This window comes from Malaclemys terrapin, chromosome 2, assembly GCF_027887155.1.
Source record: "Malaclemys terrapin pileata isolate rMalTer1 chromosome 2, rMalTer1.hap1, whole genome shotgun sequence".
Taxonomy (NCBI): domain Eukaryota; kingdom Metazoa; phylum Chordata; order Testudines; family Emydidae; genus Malaclemys; species Malaclemys terrapin.
The window spans coordinates 213,580,961-213,594,804 of record NC_071506.1 but is presented as its reverse complement, the minus strand read 5'-3'; the positions used below and the strand labels follow the sequence as shown (position 1 = coordinate 213,594,804).

At 43.3% G+C, this 13,844-nt stretch overlaps 1 protein-coding gene across 3 annotated transcripts in view; it reads left to right on the top strand.

Moving 5' to 3' along the window:
• The window catches only part of TGFBR2 (transforming growth factor beta receptor 2), a 78,674-nt gene that overhangs the window by 19,718 nt on the left and 45,112 nt on the right, over nt 1–13,844 (top strand). For all 3 annotated transcript variants that reach the window (XM_054019867.1, XM_054019866.1, XM_054019868.1), the window contains 2 exons: nt 9,635–9,806; nt 11,753–11,943. In XM_054019867.1, the coding sequence (XP_053875842.1) occupies nt 9,635–9,806; nt 11,753–11,943 (363 nt within the window). The remainder of the gene's footprint in view (nt 1–9,634; nt 9,807–11,752; nt 11,944–13,844) is intronic.

Genomic DNA, 13,844 nt, shown 5'->3' with positions numbered 1-13,844 from the left:
TGAAACCTGTCATTAATTCAGTAAAGTTTATCTTAATTCCATAAGGTTGGCCCACGATATTGTCTGTCTGTCACAATGCTGCTGAGTGCCTTCCCATTTTGAAGATATCATTCTACTTGTAGCCTTGTTCGTTGTGCAGTGTGGTTCAGGGCATGCAATGTTGTGCTCCAGCAGGAGAATGAAAGGTTACACATAGGTGCAAGTTTTAAAAATTATCTATGGAGGATAAGCACTAAGTGTGACAGACACATAGCTGATTTGCAGCACAAATGTTATGAGGTCTGAGAGGAAACCATTTTATGAACATGGTATGTGACCTGGTCGTTGAAGTGAAGTTATTGTACATTGAGGTTATAAGATTCTCCTGTATGAATGTATTTGTCTAGCTTAAGAGGGGCGGTGGGAAGAATAAAAAGAAAGGCAGTGGTCCTGAATAAGCAACCTCTCTGCCAACGTCAGGGGCAATTACAAGACAGTGGCATGCTTCCAGGCTTTCGGCTGAAGGGAGACAGCTGTTTTGTGAGGCTGGGAGCCTGGAGATCAAAAGAACCCTGAACAGTTAAAAAGCCTTCTGAGGAAAAGAAGAGGATGGGGTTGCCAGGGCTGTCTAGGGAGTTGTCAGCTCTGACAGAGAGACAAACTGACACAGAGAGAGGCTCTGCGGAAGAGCTCTATAAGGAGTTGGTCACTCCAGGGTCTTTGCAGGGAAGATGGCTAAACTTCTGGTAAGCTAGACATACATAGTCAATTTTATTGTTTTTAAGAAGTTTTCTCTTAAATGCTTATGTTCTAACACTAAATTATATTTTGCTTTAAGGAGGCTATTTGGTCATTGCATTAACCACTCTCATGGCTCCTGAAGGGAACAATACTTGCCTAGGTCAGACCTGCTAAAGTAAACCATGATTGACACATGGGAGACTGCAACCCGGGGCCTGGTCTGAGAATGGGAGAATTGTGTGATTCCACCTTAAGAGACCGGAGATGGCTAAGAGTCCTTGACAGGGCTGGCCTTACCATGAGGAAACTGAGGCGGCTGCCTCAGGTGCCAGACGGGTGGGGTGGGGGCACCACTAGGACCCAGAGTGTAGAAAATTGTGTCTGCTGCTGGTGCATATGTATTCTCTCTGCTCTAGATGCACAGAGATGGTGGAGTGCTGTGCTGGAGGAAGGAGAGCACAAGAGACATAACAGGCAGGCAGGAGAAAAGGTGAGAGGGAATAACAGAAAGCAGCAGGAGCTGCAGGGAGAGAGGAGGAGGAGGAGGAGCCTCTTAAGTACCTCTCTAGCACCCCCAGGAGCCTGAACATCCTCTCTGACACTGAAACCAGAAACATACATAATTTCAAATTTCTGTGGGGCTTAGTGTTGTGGCATGACATACCGTTTGAAATAAATGTTGTAAGCAAGAGACTCCAAGGTGTTGACCTTGATATATCTGGAGCAATGGAACAACTGGACAAAGCAAAGTCATATCTACAGTCTTACCGGGCAGATGAGGGATTTCAAAACGTTCTGAAGAGTGCACAGAAGTTGGCAGAGGAACTTCACACTGAAGCTATTTCCCCATCCATTCAAAAATACAAGTCACCAAAGAAGAAGACATTTTGATTACGAGGCACGGGATAATCCCATAAGAGATCCCAAACAACAATTCAAAGCTGAATTCTTTAACCAGGTGCTAGATTGTGCAATACAGTCAGTTGAAGAACATTTCATGCAGCTCAAGGAACACAGCAGTATATTTGGGATGTTGTATGATATTCCAAAACTCCTCACTATACCTGAAGAAGACCTAGACCAGCAATGCAGGGCACTAGACACAGTGTTGACACATGATGACATGTGCAGTATTGATGTGAGTGATTTAGGTGATGAACTGAAAGCCCTTTCAAGGTACATTTCAGCAGGATCGACTCCAAAGGCTGTTCTGGAATATACACCTCTACCTCGATATAACGTTGTCCTTGGGAGCCAAAAAATCTTACTGCGTTATAGGTGAAACTGTGTTATGTTGAACTTGCTTTGATCCACCGGTGTGCACAGCCCTGCCCCCCTGGAGCACTGCTTTACCGCGTTATATCCAAATTCGTGTCATATCGGGTGGCGTTATATCGAGGTAGCGGTTTATGTGCACAAATAAGATGACCACCCTCTTTCCAAATGCTTTTGTTGCTCTGCGCATACTTCTAACACTTCCTGTAACAGTTGCCAGTGGAGAGCGCAGCTTCTCCAAGCTGAAGTTGATAAAAACACATCTACGCTCCACAATGGCACAGGCTGGTTGACTTTGCAACCATCTCAATAGAGCATGATCTGGCCCAGACTGTGGACCTTCAGGAAGCAGTTCAAATCTTTGCAACCAAGAAGGCATGGAAAGCACCACTTTGATTATTCAAACAGATAAAAATGCCAGTGTTTACTATACAGACAAGAAAAATTACATTTGCTGTTCAGGCGTTTGAAAGTTAAGTGTTACTTAAAATTTTTGAACAAGGCATTTTAAGTTGTTAGTTCTCCTTTATTGGCTAGGTAGCAGAGCAGTACCATGAGAGTAGAAGAACAGGAAGAAGGCAAAATTGAGACCTTTCAAAGTTTTGGCCCAAGCGAGGGGGTATGGGGGTATCATTTAAGCTCCCTGCCTCAGGTGCCAAAATGTTGTGTGCTGGCCCTGGTCCTTGACCTGACAGGATGCGCTTGGGGAGACCAGGAAGTGTTGTTAGCCCTGTAACTGTGAGGCTAAGCACAGTCTTCCTCATTGAGTGGAAGTGCCCATTGTGTGTTCTGCTCCCGCACTCTCAAAAGCAGTGGAAGAAAAGGAATGGTTGTGTCTGAGGAGACATAGTGTGAGGCACTATGCTCAGGTTACAAACGAGGCACTTAACTACATGCTCCCTTCCTTGACCTTTCTTCTACTATTAGCAAGAGTAGCTTGGCTGCACAGCAGTGCTCTAAGATGTTGCTCTTGCAAGGTCTTGAGCCTTCTGGCCATGATCCCGCAAAACATTTAAACACTGAGTTCAGTGCAGGTTCTCCTGCCCTCCCTCTCCTGCTCATCACTTAGAAGTCCCATTAACTTCATTGGTGCAGAATCAAACGGTCTGTGCCTATATGCACAACATTCTACACCTGCACTTTGCTGGATCAAGCCCCTTGCATATATCAAACCACAGATTCACAATTCTTGAGTACATGCATATCTAAATATTACTGCTGAAACCTTTTAAAAAGCCAATGATGCCTCATGGGAAATGTTGAAGACTGTTTTGTTGTAACAGCTCTGCTAATGTCATAGATTCTGGGGGGAAGGGAGGTGTTACTTCCCTTTTTATTGCACAACTAGAAATAGTTGCATGAAAAGAGAATTAATTCAGAGTTTATCTGCTCCTGCTGCCTGTTTCCCACCTGAAGTCATCATGCTCTCATTATGACCTCAAAAGCAGCCAATTGTGATGTCTCACATAGGAAGCTAACACTGAGGATAGCTGCACCATTTTGCTCACTCCCGCATTTTGAAATCTCACAATCTAAGGAGCACTTCTCATGAAGAGTAAACTCCGAATTATTTTTAAAAGACATTTTTAATCCCAATTGGCATTTCTGAGCCTACTGGTGAATGAAGTTTAGTGTCAAATGTGACACAAATTTATAGCACACAGTATAGGAGCTAAATGGAGAAGAATATAACCGATTCCTAATGAACAAGAGTACAATTCAAATGTTTACTATTTAAGATATAAATATTTTGTTTAAATGGTGATTTACAGCCCATTGGGCTCCCATGTCCTGGCTCACAGTGACATCACATTGTGACTCAGTGGTAGCTCTAGCATCAAGCATTGGTGCAGTGTTGCCAACTCCCATGATTTTATCAGAAGTCTTACAATATTTGGTGTTTTTCTTATAGCCCCAGCTCCTGGAGTCCTGTGATTGCATGGGGCTAAGTTTCTAACTAAGGAATGTAGAGAAAAGCTTGAAAAAGTGATTCAAGTACACCCTAAAGACCCCAAACCCAGAAAGCAAATAAAAAGAACCCAACTTTTTTTTTTTTTTTTTTTTTTTTGGAAATAGCTTATGATGTTTTCACTATTCAGCATAAATGCTGGAATCATCCCTTCCCCCACCCAGGGATCCTCAGTGCTTGGAAGGCCTGCCTAGAAAGGAAGGAGTATTACCTCCCTGGCACCATGATACCTTCACTTGCACAATGTGGATGCTGTAGCACTCAACCCAAATGGAGCTCTGCTGTGAGGAAGGGTAGGGTGGTGAGGAGAGGGCAGAGCAAGGAAGATGCTCTCTGCAGCATGGTCCCCGGCAAAGCCTGGAGATTTCCATGCCCACATCTAGGCATGAGGCAAAAGAGCTTGGATCTCCTCTATAGCGGCTGGTGTGCAGCTGCAAAGGGACCCAGTCCCTGCTGGAACTGTGCTGCCAGGAAGGAGAGAGACCTGCACCTCTCTCTACATAACATCTCGTGTCTCTTTGATAAAGGTGTCTTCCTTCCTGCAAATTCCCAGGGTCTGTGGGGCTGGGAGAGGCTGTGATCCCAAATCCATGCTTCTCCTAGCAGACAGGATAGTTCCACAAGAATTAAACCTCACAGAGTTTTACTGGCTTCCCTTCCACTCTCCCAGCAGGCTTTTCTAAAGCGGGGAAGTCCAGCTCACAGCTACTATTTTGTGCATAAATCCTAAGTAATAAAGAATAAGAGAAGAGAAATGGCAGCAATTATACTTCACGAGTTATGAGCAGGATGAGTTTGTCAATGCTTTAAAAGTCTTCCCTGAGGCCTGGGTGAGGTTTTCAATGTAGATATCCCAAAAAAAGAAAGCATGTTAGTTTTAGTTTTGTTTACATTTTGTGGGCTTTTCACAATCCTACTATTAGCTCACAATACTCAGCAAATAAGAGGAACATAAACTATAGCTTGAGGTCTCAGTGAAAGTTAGACACTCACACAGGAGAGACACAAAGCAAACAGCAAATAGACTTTGGGCGAGGTGTACTGTGTATGTGTGCCTGGAAAGCCACAGCTGGGAAGTGAGCCATGGGATAAAATTGTTGTTCCACGATTCTTGCTCCCCAAAACACACAGCACTGGTATTTCTAAGGCCCTGAGCTGTGAAGGGATTGTCCCAGGTCAGACCTAGGGATCAATAGGTATGGTCCATGCATTTTAATCTGAATTTCCGTCTCTACCTATAGCCATGTGCTTCTGGCATGAATGATCGGTGCTGTATTGGGTCTGTTGAAAGGCCCAAGGACAACCAGAATACAGGAGGCCAAGTAAACACTATCCCTTGTTTTGGACCTATTTGGAGGGCAAAAATACAAGGGAAAGCTAAAATCTGGCCCTATAAATCTGTGAGTCTAAATAAGAGAAACATTACAGGACCATATGAGATTATACTTGCCTTGAAAACAAGTTTTAGAATGGCTTCAGCATAGTCTCTAATTTTGTGTGCGGAAATACTAGTTTACATGTGCAAATGTTAGTTATATGGGCAGTTATATTCATGCAAAATTCGAGGCCGTTTCTGCTTTAAAAAGGCCAAATGATCTTGTTTGCTCAACTTTATACAAGAAAGCCCTAGGGTGTTGACTGTAACAGCAAGAACCTGGGAATGGTGCAGTCAAGTAAATCTAGTGATGTACAGCAGGGAGAGAGTGATCAATGCATTCCCATCGAGGAGACCCCTACCAATGTTTCATCCTACAACCTGTGTGTAAACTTGTTGGAGACAGCCCTGAGCTACATAGCTTGGAAGCAGATCTGAATTTTTCTGGAGTTTTGAGTGTATTCATATCCACGGGTTTGGTATGGCCTGTTAACAGGAGAGAGGGAGGCGTGCTAGAGGCCAAGTTTGCATCTGGGTGTAGATTTTGGTTCATGTCCCTTTGCACAGTTTAAAAGTCACCGATTTGATTTCAACATATCAATAAATGCTCGATTGGGGGAAAGTCAAACTTCATTTTAACTAACTTTGAATGAAACAGTCATCTGAGCCTTCAGGGTAGCCAAAGCAGAGCTAAAGGAATGAATGGCACATAGACATCTGCTAGAGCTGTATAACAATATCAAGAAAAACATAGTTCATCTTTAAGGGCTGACACTTCAAACCAGCCTCTACTTGAATAGGAATATGTCTGCCCCTTGCCCCATCTGTTCCCATTGCATCTGAGAGGAATGGTGTGGGGAGTAGTGACTTAGGTACTGAACACCTAGGCTCTACAGCCATCCTTTTCAAGGAAAATTCAAAGTGAAGTCAGACTGGAGGTCCTAACTCTCTCTCTCCCCCCCCCCCCCCCCGCTTTTTTTGTTTTTGTTTTGCTCCTGAATTGAACCCTGTTAAAAATTAAGCTGACCTTGACTATCCAGAATTCTTTCTTTGACTCCTCGCTAACAGTTGAATCATAGCCTAGGACTCTCTTGTTTTAGATTTGTGCCCTTGCTATGTTCTGTACTTTATAATGGGCTGCTTCCCCAAACTGATTTTTTTTTTTTTTTTTTTTTTTAAATCAAGTGGCTTGGAATGGAGATTTCCTTCTTGGGGTGAATCCAGAGACATTGTCATTGGTTTGTTACAGTGGGTGAGTCTTGGCAGAAGCTTGGCTGAATCTGGCCCTGTCTGTCACCAAACACTGTATTTTGAACAGCTTCACTGCAGTGTTAGCTCCATCTACAATCCAAGTTAGCCTAGCTGAAGTGAGAGAACAACACTCATGCAGCACAGAGTGTGTGTAATAGCAGCACAGGGTAGCTGCCTCAGCACTGCATTCCTAGCTCCAGCATCAGCAACACTCAAGATTTTAACCCACGCTCCCTGATGGGCCAGCTGGCTCAACTTTAATGCAGCACTTAACTCAAGCTAGAGCTTTTGTGTGTGAACAGAAGTCAGTTTAGGGTAGGGTGACCAGATGTCCCGATTTTATAGGGACAGTCCTGATTTTTGGGTCTTTTTCTTATATAGGCTCCTATTACCCCCCACCCGCTGTCCCGATTTTTCACACATGCTGTCTGGTCACCCTAGTTTAGGGGCAATGCTGAAGTTATACCTCAAAACAACAGTACAATGAGACTAGGGTGACCAGATGTCCCGATTTTATAGGGACAGTCCTGATATTTGGGGCTTTTTCTTATATAGGCACCGATTACCCCCCACTCTCCTGTCCTGATTTTTCACATTTGCCATCTGGTCACCCTAAATGAGACAAGCCCTAAAATGTGAGCTCTGGAGTTGGAGCATTTTTGTATTGTGTGTGAGGAAGGATGGCTTTGCAGTGAAGGCTTGGACTTGACAGAGAGTCCAGTTCCTGTTTCTGCCACAGACTTCCTGTAAGACTTTAGGCAAGTCATCTTAGAGCCAGATTTTTAAAGGTATTTAAGCACCTAACTCCCATTGAAATATCTTTTAAAAATGTGAGCCTGAGCTCTCTGTGCTTGAGTTCCTTATCCGTAAAATGGAGGTAGTGATACCTCCTTTCTCCCACCCTTTTGGTCTTGCCTATTTAAATCATAGGCTTTTAGAGTCATGGAGTATCTTTTAGTGTATGTACAGCCCCTAGTAGAAAAGGGAGCTCTGATCTTAGTTTGGATATCTAGGAGCTACTCTAATCCAGCTAATAAATAGTGCCAATAAGGTACCTTGCATTTCTAAGTGAGATGCACTGTCACACACACAGATTAACAAAAAATTTGTAATGACTAATTTTAATAGATTTGATGTATTATACTACATTAGATAATGAGCTCCTGAAGACCAGGGCTGGCTCCAGCTTTTTTGCCGCCCCAAGTGGCGAAGCGGGGGGGGGGGGAATGGTAAAGCCGCGATTGGCGGCACTTCGGCGGCAGCTGTACCGCGCCGCTTCATAATTCAGCGGCGGGTCCTTCCCTTCAAGAGGGACCTGCTGCTGAAGACCCGGACGTGCTGCCCCTTTCCATTGGCCGCCACAAGCACCTGCTTTCTTTGCTGGTGCCAGGAGCCGGCCCTGCTGAAAACTGTTCCTTTGTGTTTGTATAGCACCCAGCCCAATGGGGATTTGATCCTAATTGCAAGCTTTAGGAGTTATTGCAACACAAGTAATTAATAAGATAAATGTTTATCTAAGGCCTAAACTCTAGCCAGTTTGTAACTTGTTGCCAGCATGCTCCCACCAGTGAAAACTCTGTCCGCTTATGCCATCCTCCCCCTTGCACATAGGGCTTTCTCCTGCACCATTAAAAATCAGTGGGAGTTTTGCCATTGGTCTTAATGACAGTAGGACCAGAGCCATAGGGTCAAATCCACAGCGTGTTTAGGAAGCAGGCATTGCTTGGCTAAGGGAGGGAAGAGTGAGGGATCCCTTTCTCTGACCCTCTTACAATGGTGCAAAGATCCCCTGAAAATTTTAGCACCAGTGCTTTTTTCTTCTGGCATCCAGCCACGTATATTTAATTCTTATTGAAAAGTGTTTCTAAACATGGTAAATATTTTCAAATTCTAGGGGGCAATATTGATTGTAGTGCTTGTGGAGGAGAGGGGAATTTTATGAACCTCCAATCTCCTATTGTATGTTGACTAACACTATTTGGACATATAGCATCAAATTAATACAGTTTTCATCTACAGGTGGCTACAATGAAAGCATTGTAATCAATAAAGCCTGATATCTACTTAAATTGGCTCTACATACTTTTATGGGTGAATTGTATTGAAACAATTATAGTCAGATAGTTGCCTATTATTTTAAGTAAACATGCCTCTACATAGGTCTTTTCTGTTCCTTGCAGTTGTGTTGGGATCTCAAAATAGTATTTGAACTAAAAATATGCTTCCTGAAAATCCTACTTGGGGCCTCAGTGGGATGAATTGTCTCATCTTCCTTTACTGCTACCCATCCCAGCAGTGACTGTGTAAAGGAGCAGTAGCCAAAAGTTCAGCCCATGCACAATTGGAATTTAGAGTTTTGCAGAGTGTTGTCACTGCAGAGTTCGCTCAAGTTGGCTCAAGATGATTGGATTAGCAGCACAAAGTAGACGGGTCCTCCCTGCATTACTAGCACAAGTATCATCAGTACTCATGCTTCAACCTATGCCCCCAAAGAGCTAGCTGGTTCAAGTTGAAAGCACCACTTAACTCGAACTAGGAATTTTTGTGTGTGGACAGGAATCAGGGTAGGGACAACACTCAAGTTATACCTCAAGCTAACAGTGCAATGAAGACAATCCCACATTGTCCACCCTGGGTTAGAGTTATGATGGTGTCTCCCAAGTACACTCCTTTCCCAACCGTGCTTATGTCATCCTTCGTTGCCAAGCTGCTCAGAACAAAGTTGCAACATACTGCATGTTGGCTCACCCCTGTATTAAAAATAAGGGTAGATGCAACTTTCTTCTTTTGTGCGAATGAAACTCAAACTGGGCTCAGTCCTTCCTGGCACAGAGCACCTTCAGTTCCATTGAAGTAAACAGGAGTTGAGGGAAACCAGGATTTGAGAGAACACCAATTGCTCGAGTGATCTTCCAGTTGGGCAAATTTGAGATATCCCTGACTTATGGGGTGGGGGGCTGTTTGCTACTGTCCATTGTGATTAAGTGTAATGCAGTCTGATATGCTGATGTTACTACAGTGTTTTATTTCTCTCTCTCCTCCAGCTGATGGTCTCTTGCCTATAGAACAAATGAAGGAAAATGAATACAAACTGCATGCGCTGTGCAAATTCTGTGATGTGGAGGTGACAACCTGCACACACCAAGGTCACTGCAAAAGCAACTGCAACCGCACTTCCATCTGTGAGAGTAAGAATGAAGTCTGTGTAGCAGTATGGTAAGTTCATTCTTTTTTATGGGTTAGGAGAAGGTCTAAACTTCATTTAGAAGTTGCTCTTACTGTCAAGACATTCAAAACTTTCTTCTGGAACATTCGCTCTAAGTGCTGCCACCATGACAGACTGTATTCTCTTGGCTCTGACTCTTCTCTGTGCTAGAATTGCTTGAGGTTACCAGAAATTCGGATATGAAATGTGTAGGGGTTGGGTGTTTTTTTTAAAAAAACAGTTCTGTTCCAACTTATGCTGCTGTTGAAAGAGAGTCATGTTTTTCCTCAGCCCATTAAACTGCATCCACCCACAGCACACTGAAAGTAGAAACAGATTTGTGACTCTTAAGAACAGATCGTGGTTGTGTTATCTGATGTGAATGGAGGAAAGCAACATTTCAAGTCAAACCATTAAACAACAAACTGACGCTATCAGTTAGATTATATGTGCCTATCACAGGAGCTTTATATACAGTGTATGGGCAGAAGTGCTTTACCTGTATAATAGTGCATACATAAAGGAATCCTTTTTTCTATCTCCTGTTTAAATATAGTGACTCTTGGAGATTATTTAACTATACCTGAAACAAAAGAAACTGTGGGCATGTAAAATTCAATGACGTGTGAAGCTTTCCTGAGTGTTTGATGAATCTAAACTTTCTGTTGATGTTTAGAATTAAATGTGTCTTGCCCTTCTAGTCATGAAACCAGCCTTGACGATGAAAACCAAAACATTCTTGTCTTTTTTCAGTTCACAACCAGGCAGAAGCAACAGCACAGACAACTTGCAAACCTTCCGTATATGTCATTGAATGTTAATGCTGAAGCCTAATTAGGAACATCTAGGTGAAAACCTGATTAATCATCAGAAATATCCCATGAGGCTCATGGCTTTGTTACATCCATTCACTTGAAAAGGTGTCAGGCATGAATGAACATAGACGTCAAATGTAGAAATAGTGCAATGTTCTATTAAATATTTTTTCTGTGTCTGAAGAGTAAAATACATGTTCTGTGTGGTACAAAGTGGCTGCAATGCAGTTTGAGATTCTCTGGATTGTTAATGCAACTGTGTTTAGAAACAGCAAAGGCAAGCCAGTTTAATGAGTCAATACATACATTTGAGCTGTCCTTCTAGTCCCATCTCTTATGTTGTATAATGAAATGTTAGAGGTGGACCAAAAAAGCATCAAAAGTATGGGCCAGATTCTCAGCTGGTGTAAATTGGTGTCACTTTTGTTGAAGTCAGTGGAGCTATCTTGTTTTGTAATAGCCCTATATTTTTAAAATACGTACTCGCACATACTCGCTCACTGCCAAAACTATCCTAGGGGGAAAAACACCCTGAAATTCCACAGATTTTGCAGAGATCATTAATTTTTGTAATTAAAATTTTCCAAAGATTTTTGCTATCTTTGCTGATAGCCACAGAAACAAAATATTGGGGGGTGGGTGAATTTTTTTAAAGGGATCTCTTCATCTTGAGACTGCAGAGAGGATTCAATGCTTAGCATGTTTTACTTGATGACAGTGGAAGTTCAAGGAACAGGAACGAGACAAAAACAAGATACAGCACTGAACCAGTTCAGATGAAAGGATGATTTACCTTTGCCTCAAATTTGAACCAAGTCTGTTCTGAGTTTCAAAGCAGTTCGGTTTAACTTTAGTTTGAATTGCTTGGGTGTTGTTTTTCAAAAGCATTTAGTGCTGGCCTAACTCTGCTCCCATCAAAGTCCACTGGTTATATACTGAGGTAGCTGCTGCAGTGCACAAATCCCCAGTGTAGACAAGCCCACAGAAGGTAAAATTCATCCCTGTGCAAAGAAGCTACAGTAAGACTATATAAACTTAACTTTCACAACAGGGTGAATTTAACCCAGAAAGAGTCCTAACAATTCCCTTGATAGGATTGTCTCCTTTCGGTTTTGGTTTTTAATTCTCCTTTTCATTTTTAGGAGACAGAATGATGCAAACACAACTTTAGAAACAATATGTCATGATCCTGCTCTGCCAGTCTCTGGACAGAAATTGGAGGAGCCTGGCTCAAAACAATGTGTGATGAAAGAGAAGAAAGAAGTTGGTGGACTGCTGTTCATGTGCTCTTGCAAAGAGGAAGAATGCAATGATGAGATCATCTTTTCAAAAGGTCAGTTTAATTTCTCTTCTCCCGTCCCTCCTGCTGCCAGGCAACATGGGTTGTTTTCTAGGACTTTCCTGTGGTCTAGAACCTCCTGGTGGGGCAAATCCTGCCTCCTCAGCCACTGAGGAGAATCCAAAGGAGCAATGCAGTTCCATACATTCCATTACACTGAATTTGTGGCTCCCTGACGGTTGCACCCAATGCCTGAGCCAGAGTGCTTTCAGGTTCAACCCTACCGCATCCAGTGGGAAATCTTACATTGTGGATTCCTTAATTCCATAAATTCATTCCTTAATTTTATGGTTGGTTTTCTTCTAAAAGTCACTCTCTGTTAAGTTTGCATTCCATTTCATGCATGGAGATAATCAATCCATAACCAATAATATTTTCAGCTAATTTTCCCTTTTTGTCTATTTGTGCAATGTCTGAAGAGCTTGTAATTTTCCTCTCATTTATTTGCTGTTCAAAGTTGTTTCAAATTTTTTGTGTGGAGAGGGGAATTTTGCGCACTTGGTATTTAAAATCCCAAATTTCAGTTGTATGCCATGCCGTATAGTGAGAAATCTGGAGCCAGATCCTTGGGCTTGGATGAGTTCTGCTTTAGTTTTGCAGGCAGAGACAGAGTTGGAGATGGACAAAGTTGGCTGTATACCACCTAGTTCTTAGGCAGGGTCTGAGGGGAGAGCTCACGAGGAGTCATTCTTGCATGCATGCTCCATCCTAGGGACAACCTCTACAACCATGAGTAATTAAAGTTCCTGCATTCAGGGAACACGAGGGTTTCTCCCTATGTACACGTCCAAGGGGGGGGATATTTCCAAAGGAGGAAGGGGGCCATGGCTCCGTTGCATCAGACCCCTTGCAGTGCAGATTAGCCACACCACAGAGTCCAGGCTCCACCATCTTAAAGGCACTATCCCTCCCCAAGTTCCCCAGGGTACTAAAGCTCTCCTAGTGTAGACACAGTTCTTCTTCGAGTGCTTGCTCATGTCGATTCCATTTTAGGTGTGTGCGTGCTCACATGTACAGTTGTTGGGGTTTTTTGCATTAACAGTTCCTGTAGAGCTGGCTGTGGTGCCCTCTGGAGCACCTTGTTCATGCGGCGGTATATCAGGCGCCACCAGCCTTACACCCTCTCAGTTCCTTCTTAGAGACCGTGAAGGTTGATTGCGGCGCCTGGTCTTGCTAAGCCAAAAGCATTAGTGGTGTTTAGATCGTTTTCCTTTGTTATTGAGTTGAGTGATTAGTCAGCTGTTAAGTGTAGACACAGTTATATCAGTATATAGGTGCTTTATACCAGTATAGCTATTCGTATACAGGAAAAGGAGTAATGCTATCAGTCTAAGGGTATGTCTACACTACGAAATTAGGTCGATTTTATAGAAGTCGATTTTTAGAAATCGATTTTATACAGTTGATTGCGTATGTCCACACTAAGCGCATTAAGTCAGCGGAGTGCATCCTCACTACCATGGCAAGCATCGACTTCCGGAGCGGTGCACTGTGGGTAGCTATTCCATAGTTCCCGCAGTCTCCATTGCCCATTGGAATTTTGGGTTAAGCTCCCAGTGCCTGATGGGGCAAAAACATTGTCGCAGGTGGTTTTGGGTACATGTCGTCAGTCGCCCCTCCCTCTGTGAAAGCAACGGCAGACAATCGTTTCGCACCTTTTTTCCTGGGTTACCCATGCAGACGCCATACCACGGCAAGAATGAGCAAGTGCAGAATGGTGGTAGAATGTGCCTTTGGACGTTTAAAAGCTCGCTGGCACCGTTGGTCAGACCTCAGCGCAACCAACATTCCCATTGTTATTGCTGCTTGCTGTGTGCTCTATAATATCTGTGAGAGTAAGGGGGAGACGTTTATGGCGGGGTGGGAGGTTGTGGCAAATCGCTTGGTGTCCGGTT